The 16919-nt window shown below is 43.5% G+C and overlaps 1 protein-coding gene across 1 annotated transcript in view; it reads right to left on the minus strand.

The window, feature by feature from the left end:
* Positions 1-5657: 5657 nt before the first annotated feature.
* coro7 (coronin 7) overlaps positions 5658-16919 on the minus strand; it is a 70413-nt gene continuing 59151 nt past the window's right edge. The window contains exons 4-23 of the mRNA XM_056406955.1: positions 14828-14882; positions 14676-14733; positions 14431-14576; positions 14207-14308; positions 14031-14123; positions 13803-13953; positions 13548-13723; positions 13361-13469; positions 13158-13244; positions 12883-13025; positions 12611-12715; positions 12318-12403; positions 11915-12056; positions 11724-11813; positions 11455-11571; positions 11187-11322; positions 10960-11051; positions 10759-10845; positions 6027-6059; positions 5658-5923 (exon numbers count right to left, since the gene is read on the minus strand). Of these exons, the coding sequence (XP_056262930.1) occupies positions 5849-5923; positions 6027-6059; positions 10759-10845; positions 10960-11051; positions 11187-11322; positions 11455-11571; positions 11724-11813; positions 11915-12056; positions 12318-12403; positions 12611-12715; positions 12883-13025; positions 13158-13244; positions 13361-13469; positions 13548-13723; positions 13803-13953; positions 14031-14123; positions 14207-14308; positions 14431-14576; positions 14676-14733; positions 14828-14882 (2083 nt within the window). The 3' untranslated portion in view covers positions 5658-5848. The remainder of the gene's footprint in view (positions 5924-6026; positions 6060-10758; positions 10846-10959; positions 11052-11186; positions 11323-11454; positions 11572-11723; positions 11814-11914; positions 12057-12317; positions 12404-12610; positions 12716-12882; positions 13026-13157; positions 13245-13360; positions 13470-13547; positions 13724-13802; positions 13954-14030; positions 14124-14206; positions 14309-14430; positions 14577-14675; positions 14734-14827; positions 14883-16919) is intronic.

The following is a 16919-nucleotide window of genomic DNA, read 5'->3' on the forward strand; positions in this document are numbered from 1 at the left end:
ATCCCCAAACAGTCTGGCAACCAAGAGCATGATTACAAGTTGCCCAGTGAAAAAGAAAAGAAAGAAAAGAAATAATCATCTCATAGTATACAAAGGCCCCTCTACAAACTACACTAAACAGGTGGGTTGGCATTCAATGCATAACATCTTAGTTTTATCAACCTTTAACCCCACGTTATAAGACTATTATAAGACTACCGCATGGCAAAACATTTAATCAATTCTACAAATAACACCTTATTGTTAAATTGGCATTGAATTGAATCTATCATTGGCGAACAAAGAAAGAGTGAACTGAATGTTATAAGAAATCCCAGTTCATGGCCAAACATGAACACTGGTGACCCTGTTGTATCCTCGGTGTGTTTTTGCTGCTGAAGGCTTGAATACAGTAATCATGTGTGTGTTTTACCTGATCGACCAGGAAGACGAGAGACTCACTGCAATTGAGATCATTAACACAACATTACATCCTTCAAAGACACATTGTGAACAAGTGTATTCAAAGGACCGGCCAGTAAAAAAAAAAGGAAGCAGTGGTTCACGGCGGAGGTAAAAGTGCACAGAACCTGGCATCTAACAGACTGGGCACAAGAGGAGGCCATTCTTCTCAGTGTATCATGCTTAAATCATGGATGCATATCATAGACAAAATAAGAGGCTGTGCCAAAATAAACATCCATTAAAAAAAAAAAGAATCATTTCGGTCTGTTACAACCACTGATCCTGACTTGAAACGTTGGTTTACAAGGAATGTTTGTGGTGTCCTGAATCTGATTTATGATTTCACTATTTTCTCATATTTACTATTTTTCGGCATTGTGGTATGTCTTTCCAAATATCCTTAATAATCATTCCTAATAATTTTGTAGTCTACATTAACATAAGAAACCAGTTACTATGTCAGATTTATCACAGAATGTTTTTTTAAAGAATCAACAATTCAGAAATAATTTCTTAAATCTTAAGGATTTCAAGTCAAATTCCATGCAGTCGGATATGATGAACACCAAACTAGACAACATGACATTTGATTTTCTAAACCTTTACAGATATAGTGATGAATACTGATATCAGAGGGTGTTATGGTTATTGTGATTTCTTCCCAATATAATTGTTCCTTTCACATTGTGCAGTATTCTTTGTGCAGGATGAGATGTTCGCTGATGGAGCCCGTGGCCCTGTGTGTGGCAATGTGACTTGACGGTAGATCTGTTCCCTCTTCTCTGCTGTTGGCTCCGGGATCCAATCGAAGGCAAGATGGCGTCCGCTCTAGTCATCCTGGACGACACAACAGGCACAGTGACCACAGATGAATGAGAGACTTGTAAAACACTTGCTTTACTCGAGGATCTCGTCGGGCCTGCTGTCCCAGTATATGATATTAAGCTATCGTCGCGCAGTGGAAGACGATTGTGATATGATTATATTGTGTTATATATCATCAAAATTGTTGCTGAAATTAATTATAATAATTTAAAAAAAGTCATTTTCGTTTCATCTATGTAATTGATGCATAACAGCAGAACGTTTCTTTCCACTGAAGATGATACAATTGTTTAGTTGAAATGTGATCATTTGTCATATCCTCAGATGTCATATCCACTTATGTGTGAACGTCATGGATAACCATGGAAATAAGTAAACATTTTTATCATTCTATCCATGACAACAAGTCTGATATGTTGTATTCTTCTCAACATATTATAGTTTCAACAAACCAAAACATTAGTAATAACTGTTGGATATTACTTTAAGCCACTCTATGTCAAAGTTGTTCACATTACTGGAAGAATCTTAATCGAGGACATTTTGAGTAATGACCTGGTGCTGGAAAGAAGAGCAAGAGACAACACAAGCCCCTTGTCAAATACCAATATCAAAACATAAAACACTGCATCCTAAACGATGTCAAGTTACATCAACCCAAATCATTCAGCAACACAGACTATGACTCATCAGTAGGTTTTTAGTGCTTCATTAAACAGTGGAAGCAAAATTAAAGCTGCAAGCAGCGTCGAACGGGTCCTCGCTCACCCACGCCGGTCGGGGGAGCCGGGCGCCCGCTCTCGGACTCGACTCGGGCCGCGACTTATAACGAGCACGACAAGTTTGGGGCAGACTCGACAAAGTCCAGTTTCGCCACTAGGTGGCGCTTTAACTACGTGAACATATTCATGCATCATGTGTCCCTACGTGAGTAAAATAAATAAACAAAACTCACGAAATCCGTGATTTAAAAGCCTCGTCCAGCTGTTTACTGACGTTAGTTATGTTAGAGTAGAGAGAGGGAGAGAGAGGAGAGAGAAAAAGAGAGAGAGAGAGGAGAGAGAAAAAGAGAGAGAGAGAGAGAGTTCTTATTCCATTCTAAATAACGGGCTAGTCTAGGATTTAGACTGAAAAAAATCATAATGCCTCTCTGGTATTGTTCAGAGGGCCGGGCCAAATGTGGAGGCGGGCCTTAGTTTGAGGACCACTGCTCTTGGCTGTCTATCAATATAGCTCATTTTGAAAATGACGTAAGAGGGCAATACGGATCCGTATCAGACCAGCGAGGAGGGCAGTAGAGAGGAGAGAGAAGAGAGAGGAGAGAGAAGAGAGAGGAGACAGAGAGAGGAGACAGAGAGAAGAGAGAGAAAAAGAGAGAGAGAGAGAGAGTTCTTATTCCATTCTAAATAACGGGCTAGTCAAACAAATTTGGGGCGGACTGAAGGAAGTCCAGTTGAGCCACTAGGTGGCGCTTTAACTACGTGAACATATTCATGCGTGTGTCCCTATGTGAAGTAGAGATCACGTCATGTAAATTCAATGTAAAAAAAAAAAGTGATGAAAAAAAGCTGCCTTGTCTTGGAATCGAACACGCATCTCCAGGTGTCCAGACCAACACTTATGATGGTGAGCTATGAGTCAGCTGGTTTACAGGCAGCCGTAGGAGCTCACATTATTTAGGGCAGAAAAATTTGGTTATTTTACTTCTCAATAGGTGATCAATAGGTGTTCCTCCAAGAAATGTTCTTGTTTCTTCGTTTGAATGTGTTCAGGCCTTGACTGGCATCACACATGATTTTTTGGGGAAGTATTGGATGAGTTTAAGCAATAGTTTTTAACATAAAGAAATCACAGAAAGTAAAACATTATTGGCAGTAAAAAAGCATAAATTTTCTACCGACGAAAAGTCCGTTTTTTTTCACAGTGTTCATTATTCAAGTCTTGAGATTCTATAAAACTGATTTTTAGCCGATTCTGTTGGCGTTTTGTGGGAGAAATAATCGATGGGGAAAAAGTGGAAAAGGGCCAAATCAAGCGAAAATACGGCCAACTTTGGTGAATTATTGTAGCGCCCCCTACGGTTCAAATTGCACGAAATTTGCTGTGAATGTTTCAGGCTTCCTTCTGCACATATCCTGACAGTCTGTTATTTTTTTCTCCCAATAGTGTTGAAGTTATGAGCATTACAAAACAGGACACGCCCCTAAAATGTTCGTTCGGCCATAGATGCTTAGCACAATAATATATTTGGAAAAGGATGATAGATCTTAGATGATATAGCTTCCATGATCATTATCTCCAATAGGTTTGGTTTGAATTGGACCCCGTATGTGCCACTGATGTGTTTTCCACCAAAAAAAATATGGCGGAAAATTTAAGTAGGCGGAGCTTAGGGTCCTGAGAGGCTTTTTTGTAGAGCAGGTCCAAGTGGACTTGGGAAAAATAAAAGCTAGTCATTTGACCATACTGGGTGAGGGGCGTCGCCGGTGCAACTTCCAGGTGGCGCTAGAGAGCAATTTTTGAAAGCCGAATTGAGGTCGGTGTCATCCGTCTATTTTCACCAAGCCTGACAAGCTTGCCAAATTTGGTGAGTTTTGGGATATGATACATACCCCCAATATGCCCCCAATGTTCTAAAATAAAAATCCAGAAGAAGAATAATTAAAGCTGCAAGCAGCGTCGAAACGGTCTCTCGCTCACCCGCGCGGTCGGGGAGCCGCGCCCGCCAGGCCGAGGACGCGACTCGGGCCGCGACTTGTAACGAGCGCGACAAGTTTGGGGCGGATTCGACAAAGTCCAGTTTCGCCACTAGGTGGCGCTTTAACTATGTGAACATATTCATGCATCATGTGTCCCTATAAAAATAGTTGAGCCACTAGGTGGCGCTTTAACCACGTGAACATATTCATGCGTCAGTGTGTACGTGAAGTAGAGATCACGTCATGTAAATTCAATGTAAAAAAAAAAAGTGATGAAAAAAAACTGCCTTGTCTTGGAATCGAACACGCATCTCCAGGTGTCCAGACCAACACTTAACATGGTGAGCTATGAGCCAGCTGGTTTACAGGCAGCCGTAGGAGCTCACATTATTTTGGGGAGAAAAATGTGGTTATTTTACTTCTCAATAGGTGATCAATAGGTGTTCCTCCAAGAAAAGTGCTTGTTTCTTCATGTGAATGTGTTCAGGCCTTGACTGGCATCACACATGATTTTTTGGGAAAGTATTGGATGAGATTAAGCAATAGTTTTTAACATAAAGAAATCACAGAAAGTAAAAAATTATTGGCAGTAAAAAAACGTAAATTTTTTACCGACGAAAAGTCCGTTTTTTTTCACAGTGTTCATTATTCAAGTCTTGAGATTCTATAAAACTGATTTTTAGCCGATTCTGTTGGCGTTTTGTGGGAGAAATAATCGATGGGGAAAAAGTGGAAAAGGGCCAAATCAAGCGAAAAACGCCAAAAAACGCCAAAAACGGCCAACTTTGGTGAATTATTGTAGCGCCCCCTACGGTTCAAATTGCACGAAATTTGCTGTGAATGTTTCAGGCTCCCTTCTGCACATATCCTGACAGTCTGTTATTTTTTTCTCCCAATAGTGTTGAAGTTATGAGCATTACAAAACAGGACACGCCCCTAAAATGTTCGTTCGGCCATAGATGCTTACCACAATAATATATTTGAAAAAAGATGATAGATCTTAGATGATATAGCTTCCATGATCATTATCTCCAATAGGTTTGGTATGAATTGGACACCGTCTGTCGGAGCAAACGCCTCTGATGTGTTTTTCACCAAAAAAAATATGGCGGAAAATTTAAGTAGGCGGAGCTTAGGGTCCTGAGAGGCTTTTTTGTAGAGCAGGTCCAAGTGGACTTGGGAAAAATAAAAGCTAGTCATTTGACCATACTGGGTGAGGGGCGTCGCCGGTCAAAATTCCAGGTGGCGCTAGAGAGCAATTTTTGAAAGCCGAATTTCGAGGTCAGTGTCCATCGTCTAGTTTCACCAATCCTGACAAGCTTGCCAAATTTGGTGAGTTTTGGGATATGATGCGTACCCCCAATATGCGGTCAAAGAGTAAAAATAAAAAGCGGAATAAGAATTAAAGCTGCAAGCAGCGTCGAACGGGTCCTCGCTCACCCGCGCCGGTCGGGGGAGCCGGCGCCGAGGACCCGGGCGCGCCGGTCGGACTCGACTCGGGCCGCGACTTGTAACGAGCGCGACAAGTTTGGGGCGGATTCGACAAAGTCCAGTTCAGCCACTAGGTGGCGCTTTAACTACGTGAACATATTCATGCGTCGTGTGTCCCGACGTGAAGTATAGACCATGTCATGTAAATTCGATGTAAAATGCATAAATGCTTGTCGTCTTGAGTTGTGCACTGACGTCTCAATTCAATTCAGTTTATTTGTATAGCCCATTTTCACAATTTACAAATTTGTCTCGGAGTGCATTACAATCTGGACACATAGACATCCCTGACCTTTGACCTCACATCGGATCAGGAAAACGGAGGAGTACTCACAATCTGACCCCGACCTCTCAAGGCATCACGTGTATGATTAGTTGGGCACAGTGCATCATCCAATCTCCATTTCAACCAAGCTGCTGAAGCAGACTGGTGTTAGCGGCTTGTAACGGTTCTTCAGCGTCATCTGGAAAACAAAATTGCAGAAACAATAATGGTGTCAATTGGTCTCTTCAAAAAGCAAATACTGGTATGATTCATAAACTTCAAAGCACAATAACATAACAAACCTGCGGCTGGACAATCCTCCTTAGTGCCACGTCCTATAAAGAAACAGAATAAACAAGAAAGTAACGGATTTGCTTTAAATAAAATTCAAATATTGTCATAATATTAATAATATTTATTTTTCGCTAACTTTAAATTGAATTCATTCGAAATCCGCATGGTGATATCTCATGAAAATAATTCTGGGCCTAGCTGAGGTCACCAATAACAAGACTGCAGTGTAATTTTTTAAAAGTCAGAATATGATTATACTATGTAATTAAAAACTTCATCACACTCTGGTTCTAACATTGCTGATGAAAGTATACAGATCTCGTAAACAATAGTGAAGTTCAAAGAATTAAATACCGACAGGAGGAACAAGAATAAATCTCCCTGGTGGAAGAGTGTAAATTGTTAGATCATATTACAACCGCGTCACAGGTACCCCCACACACGGGGAACTCTATCGCGGCGGCGCCACAGTCGAGGAGCATAAACAATGCATACAGACTTAATTCACTTAAATTAAACTCCCCTCGTATAATCAACCGTGGGAAAAGGGTTAAACCATCTCACTAGACAGATATTAGACGTGTTCAACGGAGGAATAATTTAATTAAAGGTTTACAAGGGTCTACAGCTGTTCACCTGTTCGTAGTCGATCCGGACCTTTGACGCAACATGGCTCCTGTCACGTACCCAGTTCCGGGGTGCACAATAATCCTAACATGCCGTGGTTGGGTCAGAGGGTTGATAAAAGAGCTGTTAAATCCCACAGTCATGGTGTGTGCGTAATTACACAGTTTTTTTACCCGTTGGAAAGACCCGGAAGAGTCCCGAGTCCCCTTTAGTACGGCGCGCTGGTCCGCCAGGCAGCGGAGTGTCGGGCGCGCGGCGGAGGAAGTCAATCAAAAAGTTATTTTGACTATCAATAATTCCGTGCATATATATAATTAATTATTACAGTTTGAGTGTTCAGGTTTCTTACCCGTTAAAAGGACTTGGGGCGAGTCCGCGTCCTCCCTGTCTGCCGTTCAGGCTTAAAGACCGGAGAAGAGAGCGAGTAAAAAGGTGGGGGCTTTTTCCGCGGGGTTTATCTCGCGGGAGTAATTCCTTCCGTTTCCGGTTTGTGACGTAAATGCCAAGTCTAATGGCCTTCCTCAGGGGAGAGGGGGCCCTATTAATCTCCAATAAAATCTTATGGTTACATAATTTAAAGTACCGGAGTAAATTAAAGGTGTTTTGATTCAATTTAATTACTCAAGAGCCTCCATACTTTCAATAAAACCCTATAAGCTTCGTGTATCAAGTTATTAAGTCAGAGAGAGGGTTCCCAATAAATAACAAATATGTCCTATTGAGTTAAAGCTATTTGTGGACAGTTTTAAAGGGTTATATATTCATCAATATAATGAACACCTGGTAATAACTACATCTTTGATTCTTAATATGTTTGCCAAGGGTATTTTCACAGGGAGCATGTTTAGTCCCTCCAAAGCCCCTTCGTTGTTTGATGTTGTGGGCTGACATCATGACAATGTTTGGATTGTGTGTTACAAATTTGAAGCCGATCTGATTGACCGACTAAGAGAAGCAAGCCTATCGTGAAAGTGAAAAAATTATGGTTATTTTACTTCTCAATAGGTGATCAATAGGTGTTCCTGGAAGAAATGTGCTTGTTTCTTCATGTGAATGTGTTCAGGCCTTGACTGGCATCACACATGATTTTTTGCGTTAGTATTGGATGAGTTTAAGTAATAGTTTTTAACATAAAGAAATCACAGAAAGTAAAAAATTATTGGCAGTAAAAAAGCGAAAATTTCCTACCGACGAAAAGTCCGTTTTTTTTCACAGTCTTCATTATTCAAGTCTTGAGATTCTATAAAACTGATTTTTAGCCGATTCTGTTGGCGTGTTGTGGGAGAAATAATCGAAGGGGAAAAAGTGGAAACTGGCCAAATGAAGCGAAAAACGCCAAAAAACGCCCAAAACGGCCAACTTTGGTGAATTATTGTAGCGCCCCCTACAGTTCAAATTGCACGAAATTTGCTGTGAATGTTTCAGGCTCCCTTCTGCACATATCCTGACAGTCTGTTATTTTTTTCTCCCAATAGTGTAGATGTTATGAGCATTACAAAACAGGACACGCCCCTAAAATGTTCGTTGGGCCATAGATCCTTACCACAATAATATATTTGGAAAAGGATGATAGATCTTAGATGATATAGCTTCCATGATCATTATCTCCAATAGGTTTGGTTTGAATTGGACCCCGTATGTCGGAGCAAACGCCACTGATGTGTTTTTCACCAAAAAAAATATGGCGGGAAATTTAAGTAGGCGGAGCTTAGGGTCCTGAGAGGCTTTTTTGTAGAGCAGGTCCAAGTGGACATGGGAAAAATAAAAGCTAGTCATTTGAACAAACTGGGTGAGGGGCGTCGCCGGTCAAACTTCCAGGTGGCGCTAGAGAGCAATTTTTGAAAGCCGAATTTCGAAGTCGGTGTCATCCGTCTATTTTCACCAAGCCTGACAAGCTTGCCAAATTTGGTGAGTTTTGGGATATGATACATACCCCCAATATGCCCCCAATGTTCTAAAATAAAAATCCAGAAGAATAATAATACCCCTAACAATTTCAATAGGTTCCTCTCGGTCAGACTTCGTCTGTCGCTCGGACCCTAATTAAAGCTGCAAGCAGCGTCGAACGGGTCCTCGCTCACCCGCCGGTCGGGAGCAGCGCCGAGACCGGCGCGCGGTCAGACTCGACTCGGGCCGCGACTTGTAACGAGCGCGACAAGTTTGGGGCGGATTCGACAAAGTCCAGTTCAGCCACTAGGTGGCGCTTTAACTACGTGAACATATTCATGCGTCATGTGTCCCTACGTGAAGTATAGACCACGTCATGGAAGAGAGAGGAGAGTTCTTATTCCATTCTAAATAACGGGCTTGTCTAGGATTTGTGGCCAGACTGAAAAAATCATAATGCCTCTCTGGTATTGTTCAGAGGGCGGCCAAATGTGTTTGAAGACCACTGCTCTTGGCTATCTATCAATATAGCTCATTTTGAAAATGGATCCGTATCAGACCAGCGAGGAGGGCAGTAGAGAGAGGAGAGAGAAGAGAGAGGAGACAGAGAGAGGAGACAGAGAGAAGAGAGAGAGAGAGAAGAGAGAGGAGAGAGAGAGAGAGAGAGAGAGTTCTTATTCCATTCTAAATAACGGGCTAGTCAAACAAATTTGGGGCGGACTGAAGGAAGTACAGTTGAGCCACTAGGTGGCGCTTTAACTACGTGAACATGTTCATGCGTCGTGTGTCCCTACGTGAAGTAGAGATCACGTCATGTAAATACAATGTTAAAAAAAAAGTGATGAAAAAATGCTGACTTGTCTTGGAATCGAACACGCATCTCCAGGTGTCCAGACCAACACTTATCATGGTGAGCTATGAGCCAGCTGGTTTACAGGCAGCCATAGGAGCTCACATTATTTTGGGCAGGAAAATTTGGTTATTTTACTTCTCAATAGGTGATCAATAGGTGTTCCTCCGAGAAATGTGCTTGTTTCTTCGTTTGAATGTGTTCAGGCCTTGACTGGCATCACACATGATTTTTTGGGGAAGTATTGGATGAGTTTAAGCAATAGTTTTTAACATAAAGAAATCACAGAAAGTACAAAATTATTGGCAGTAAAAAAACGTAAATTTTTTACCGACGAAAAGTCCGTTTTTTTCACAGTGTTCATTATTCAAGTCTTGAGATTCTATAAAACTGATTTTTAGCCGATTCTGTTGGCGTTTTGTGGGAGAAATAATCGAAGGGGAAAAAGTGGAAACTGGCCAAATCAAGCGAAAAACGGCCAAAAACGCCAAAAACGGCCAACTTTGGTGAATTATTGTAGCGCCCCCTACGGTTCAAATCGCACGACATTTGCTGTGAATGTTTCAGGCTCCCTTCTGCACATATCCTGACAGTCTGTTATTTTTTTCTCCCAATAGTGTTGAAGTTATGAGCATTACAAAACAGGACACGCCCCTAAAATGTTCGTTCGGCCATAGATGCTTAGCACAATAATATATTTGGAAAAGGATGATAGATCTTAGATGATATAGCTTCCATGATCATTATCTCCAATGGGTTTGGTTTGAATTGGACCCCGTATGTCCACCCGTAATGAACGCCACTGATGTGTTTTTCACCAAAAAAAATATGGCGGAAAATATAAGTAGGCGGAGCTTAGGGTCCTGAGAGGCTTTGTTGTAGAGCAGGTCCAAGTGGACTTGGGAAAAATAAAAGCTAGTCATTTGACCATACTGGGTGAGGGGCGTCGCCGGTCAAACTTCCAGGTGGCGCTAGAGAGCAATTTTTGAAAGCCGAATTTCGAGGTCGGTGTCATCCGTCTATTTTCACCAAGCCTGACAAGCTTGCCAAATTTGGTGAGTTTTGGGATAAGATACATACCCCCAATATGCCCCCAATGTTCAAAAATAAAAATCCAGAAGAAGAATAATAAGAACTCTAACAATTTCAATAGGTTCCTCTCGGTCAGACTTGACCCTAATAATAAGAATTCTAACAATTTCAATAGGTTCCTCTCGGTCAGACTTCGTCTGTCGCTCGGACCCTAATAAGAACTCTAACAATTTCAATAGGTTCCTCTCGGTCAGACTTCGTCTGTCGCTCGGACCCTAATGACCATCTTAAAAGATGTCAAGATGTCTGTCGTTAGAGTCGAGGTTTCCATCACGTTCACTCACCCACTCGTCCTCGTCGACCCCCTCGAAGGAATCCTGTGGCAGCGGGTCGTCAATGTGCCCCAACTTAGCCACCATGGCACTGAGCAGCTGAGCCACACGTACACACAGGGTTAAAAACACACGAGAGAAATACCGCTGCGTTCATTCAGCGACCACGACATGGGGCATCATCATGAGACGCGAGATATAGCTCATCCTCACCTCCTCTTTCTTCTGTTCGTCAGTCTTCTCCTCCAAGTAAACTGATGAGGGCAGATATTTCCTGACTGGAGCCTCTTTCGGGGCCTTACTCACTGAAAGAAAACACACAGTCAGAATATGAAACTACAAATCCAATATCCAATCCAATACATGTCGACGAAAGCATCTCCATCTAGGTAGAGAGGTACGTTGGACAAAGTCCCATAGTGTGTATGCATATGATCCACCTGGCGTCATGTCTTTAGGCTTCAGGCTCATCTTTCTGTGCTGGCCGTTGGAGCCGGACAGCCAGGCTGAGGCAGTCAGTGCCGGTTCCCAACAGACAGCGGTGTCAGTGTACACGTCGTCCTGGAAAAACTCTTTCTGGAGACACAGAGTCACACACACACAGTTATTTATATTTTATACAGTAAAAGCAAGAGCTATGTATTAGAAATAACCATCAGGTAGGGAAGTATGCAGCATTAGGTCCACTAGGTGATGTCGCTGGCTCACCTTGACCCGGGGCACTTTGAAGGCCACTGGCTCTATAGATGCCTTGGTGAGCATGAGTCCCACAGCGATCTCCACGTCACGCACATTGCACTCAGACTTGGGCAGGAAGGCGAAGCCCTGCAGGCAGGAAACAATCAGGATGTCTCAGAGTTTAGCAAAAACAACAACACATACAGCATCAGAACCATGGCCCGCTTTTAAGAAGAGTATTGTCCCAATCAGATGTCTGGTGACAGATAATAGAGTTAGGATGTAGTTCAGTTCAGTACCTTATGTGGCTCAGGGGAGTTGAAACTGCTGCACTCCATAAAGTACGGATCTTCAGGGGAAATCTCATAGATATGCACTCTTGTGTCACCCTGAAACACATTGAAACGCACAGGTTACATCTAATTCTCACGTTGTTTTCAATTGTGATATTCACATGTGCCTTATATGCAGTTATATTAATTTAGCTCACTTTTGCAGAGAGTATGACCACACTGGTGTCGGGATCGTAGAAGGGGATGAGTGTGGAGGGAGAGGTGTCGATGTCGGTGCTGGCTACGGCTCCAGATGACACGGAGTCAGCGGAGTAAAGGAAAAGCTTCCTCTCACTGCGACTGCAGAAGGACGACAAGGGAGAGCTCTTTTCTGTTGACTGACCCACTGAAGTATGATGCATAAATACACACTTTAACACTTAGCTGGACTGTTTTCAGTAGGAATAAAACAGTGTCTTTTGTGACGCTCACATAGTTCTGTTTGGTGAGCGCGGTCTTCTGAACACGGACATCACTCTGACATAAACTGCATATGACATATTCTGCCAGCTTTAGAACGCTTTAACAGAACAAAGTGTTTTCCATGTTGCGTAGGCCTACCTGTCGAATCCTGACACCAACAGGTACTTCCCCTCACATACCCACACCACACGGGCGCCCCTGTGGCCCTCGGGACCCGGGCCCTCCTAAAGAAGAAAAGCAATAAAGTTATGAAAGACTTATGTCGTTACGGAAAAAACATGAACATGTGTTTCCACCAGATGGTTCTGAAGAGTGGTTTAAAAGAGTAAAATGTTGTGAAATTAAAGTGTCACTATACAAAACACTTTTTCAGTGTGTATGAATTTTTTTTTGCATTGCTCCTTCCCATATTCTCTGATGTGCTGACATACCTGCACAGGTGCAGAGGACTTGCGGGGGTCGTAGATGCGAACTTTGCCATCTTTGCTCAATGTGGCCAGGAGCTTTCCATCTGGGCTCCACGCCATGCAAAAGATCTGAACACAGCAGAAACAAGAAGGAGAAGCTCAGAGACGACGATGGACAGGCGATGTCATTACACCACTACGTGAAAGCAAACATATCCAAATGTCCAAAGTGTCAGATATGATGTTTCACTCTTGTGTTCCAAGATTGGATCACGGCGTGGATCTCGGTCACCCACCTGGTCCTCGTGTCCAGTGAGGAGCTTGACCTGCTCTCCGTTCTCCAGGTTCCACAGTCTGACCGTGAGATCGTAGGATGAAGATGCCAGGAGGCCGCTGGCCAGAGGGTGGAACGCGATGGAGTAAATCTTCTCCGTGTGGCCTATGGGGGGAGGGGGTCACAGCAGCTGTCAATCAACGTGACTTTTACTGTTGTACGTCAGGCTCCTCAATCAACAATCTGTTATCGAGAGAACTAAATTGAGGAAAGGTGGGTACGTGGGCCCAGTCCTACCTTGCAAGAGGACCTCAGGCTCAGTTAGGGTGTCTTTCAGCCCTCCCTGTGGTACCTGCCACACCCGGATCTTTGCATCATCCCCAGCTAGCACGGACGGAAATATACATATAAATATACACACACACACACACACACTTATCAGGTTGACACAATACACAGCTGCAAATGCTCACACCTACACAGTCTGTGTATTCACTTACCCACAGCAAGCCGGTGGGCATCAAAGGGGTCCCAAGACAAGTCCACCACATTAACAGAGTTTTGGATGGTAGGCATGGCTGTGTCAGGTAGCCTGCCAGGCTGAGAGCGCTGAGGAGAGGAATCAAACCCATCACTCAATCACATACCGTCAGCCGTATTCTCACTTTCCTCACTTTGCTGCCGTACCTCACAGATGGCGATCTGGCCCCCGGAGATAGCGAGGGGCACTGCCATGCGCTGCTGGTTGACACAGAAGCCGTCAGACTCGCCTGGTATAGTCAGGTTGAGGTTGCGCAGGTTGGTGATGTGTGTGTCCCGGTGCATCACGGCACCCTGAATGTGACGGAACTTGGAGGTCGGCCCTGGATCAGAGATCATCAGCAGATTTATCACTAAACATTATTCTAAAAAGGCAGACACCAGAATGAGCTGTGTTCATACCCATCAGGCTCTGGATGGCCTTGGTGCTCTGGTTGGGGCTGGGGAGGAAGCCTGAGGAGAGCCCGGAGGTGGAGGAAGGAGAGCGGGACGGGGCAGCGCTGCTGGGAGTGCTCAGAGGACTACTGGAGGTGGAGCAGCTACGGGCCGGATCCTGTGGAACAGCAGGGTGGCTGTTAACTTCAAACAAGAATGGCGGTCAGTGGACGGTAACATTAAAACAATGTCTACCTCTTTGCTCCCCCCACTGGGGAGCTCCTTCTTTTTTGCTGGTGCAGCCTTTGGTTTGTGCTGTTTCTCTGGCTGGAGGCTGACCTTCTCCACCTGAGGACCAACAGAGCTGTCAGTTCGAGGCGTCCCTTCAACTTGACGACTGGATCTCCTCGTAGAGAGTGGAGATCCTTTACCTGCTTGTTGCCTCCCTTCCACCACTCCTCAGCTGACATGGCTGGAGTCGTGCCCACCGTCTCCGGGTAAAGATCTTCATGGAACTCCTGTTGGCTTGAAAGCTGTAAGACAATGAAGCGCACACAAAGATGCGGACGTGAAAACAAAAGACGTACATCACTCGCATACGCCGTGAATCTGCTGTACGCGTCGGCATGCCGGTCACTTCTGGCCACGTACGCACCTTGCGAGGGACTTGATGGCTGATTGGCACGATGCAGCTGTCTGTCAGCTGAAGGACACGCATCACCTCGCAGGACAGGACATCCAACGCCACCTTGGGTACCATAGCAACTCCGCGTGTTGAGGTGTCCATCAGGCAGTGGCTTACTACAGGGAAAACATTCACAGAACGCACAGAGGGGTCAAAAACCAGGTGGGAGAGCTGTAATAATCTGGCGTGACAGATGGACGAGGAACACGGTTTACCTTGCGAGAAGAAAGGCTCAGATGCCGTCACTTCAAAGCAATCAATCACAGCGTCTCCCTGTGGGAGAGTGAACATCAGCCATACACTGTATTGGGAAGTAATACTTCCCCTGCCAGAATAGATTATAGACAGGCATTCATGTGTATCTCACCATGCCAGCCAGTATGAGCAGACCAGTGTCATCATCAAACAGAGGGATCATTATCCTGAAAGCAAAAAGACAAGACGCGATCAAATTATGCTCAGAATCAGCCCACTGTGGTGCACTTACTGATACATCTCAACATGCCACAGGGGCTGAGGTCCACAAAGGCACCACTAGATGGAGCCGTGAGCTCAGGTTAAGGGTAACAGTGGTAAAACATGTCATGCCAGATTATACAGGTTGTGTTGCATTTTCTTTTCCACTGATTTTTATCTGCAGTTTAGAAAAGCAGTCGGGGAAAAAAGTCAGTCTGACTCTAACTAACTAACGAAAATGTACAGCTAAGCAAATGCATGGGCAGACTCACTGATACTCAAATTCACTGATTTAAATGCCTTTGTGCTGAAAACCTGTGCTAAAAAATATTATTATCAAAGAATAAAATAGCATAAAACATGTTTCTTGATAGAAACTCAAGGTAATTTGGATAAGAGCTGCAACTAATGACTTACGAACTATTAACTAACTTAATTTCTCAGAGAACTCTCAAGGAATTGATGCAGTTTAGTCAACACAATTAAACTGTGAATAAAACCATCATCAATCAATCAAATTGTATACATAGCACCTTTCGAACAAATCAAATGCACTTCAAAGGGATTGATGTTAAGTAGTAAACTGTTACTACTTCTATTAAATAATTCATAATGATCAACAATAACATGTTGAACACACAAAATAGGTTAAATAGATATATAACTGATAATTGAAGAGATAAAAATACTAAAACCACCAAGACGACAAAACACCACTTAGATAAAAATATGTGTTTTTAGTTTACGTTGAAAAATATCAATATTTTAAGCTCCTCTCAGATCCTCTGGAAGTCTGTTCCAGAGGAAAGCTGCATCGCCAAACATTTTATTGTTACTTCAATCAAATTTTAAACATTTGTTTTGTTTGACAAAACCCCAAAAGGCATTTAGTTCACCATTACATTAACAGTGAAAAACAACAACTCCTTACATTTGAAACGCATAAGAAATAACTTCATTATAAATCAATTAGCAAAATTGACAAATTCTTCCAGCTCTGCCTCAACCCCCCCCCACACACACACCTGGTGAACAAGGCCACAGTCACCTGCTTCCTCTTGTGATTTGAGCTAAAACGATTGAGGATGAGGAAGCTGAATGAGCTCCAGACTTGAGTAAATAAACTCGAGGATGAAATGGCTTAAACAGAAGCATACCAGCACAAGCGCATGCGAGGCAGGCAACTGTGCCTCTCTCACTCTCCTCCACACTGGGAGTCGTTCAGGCTCTCACTTCATCAATGAGAGCAACCGGTTGTTTCCCAACCGAGAAAACAGGACCGCGGCGGCCGCTCGGACCACTTCACATCACAGAGAGGCGGATTGTAGAGGAGAGACCGCTCCAGTGATCGGCTTATGATGACGACCATGTGGAATAGAGCGACTCGTTAAGAATATGTCTCCACATGAACCCGGAGTGACACACCGGTGACGCAATGCTCTAAGAATGACAAGATAATGACAGACTCAGTTTGGGTATCTTAAGCAACTGTGCATGGTGACACGCGATGGTTTGTACTGCCTATGAGAGAGAGAGAGAGAGAGAGAGAGCAGTTATGAAAACATATTTAAGAAAATCTACTCGAGTCCAGGCTGCCTCAGTCACTAAAAACTGCCACGTGTCTGTGTTTGTAACAGCTCAGATCCTTTTGTTGGGATCACAAATGTTTGAAAAAAATGAAATGACAAGAATGTTGGAGTCATTCTCATGTGGTTCTTAGGTTACATGATGGGAGGTAATTTTGGCAGTCCTTGCAGAAATAGCAGCGGAGATACGACTGAATGCCGGTCTCCTATCAACCGTGACCAATTATTTTCAACGGTTTTCTCAACACACCCACCTGTCTGGACCCCATCCCCCGAGGCTGGTTAAAGACGCTGCCTTTTTTTTTAATTACTCTATTATTAGATATTATTATCAATGTGTCTCCTCTACAGGCCACACTTCACACTTCAAGGTGGCTAAACCTAACTGAGAAGCCCTCTCTGAGCCCACACTATTGG

Source organism: Pseudoliparis swirei, chromosome 23 (genome assembly GCF_029220125.1).
Source record: "Pseudoliparis swirei isolate HS2019 ecotype Mariana Trench chromosome 23, NWPU_hadal_v1, whole genome shotgun sequence".
In the NCBI taxonomy this organism is placed as follows: Eukaryota; Metazoa; Chordata; class Actinopteri; order Perciformes; family Liparidae; genus Pseudoliparis; species Pseudoliparis swirei.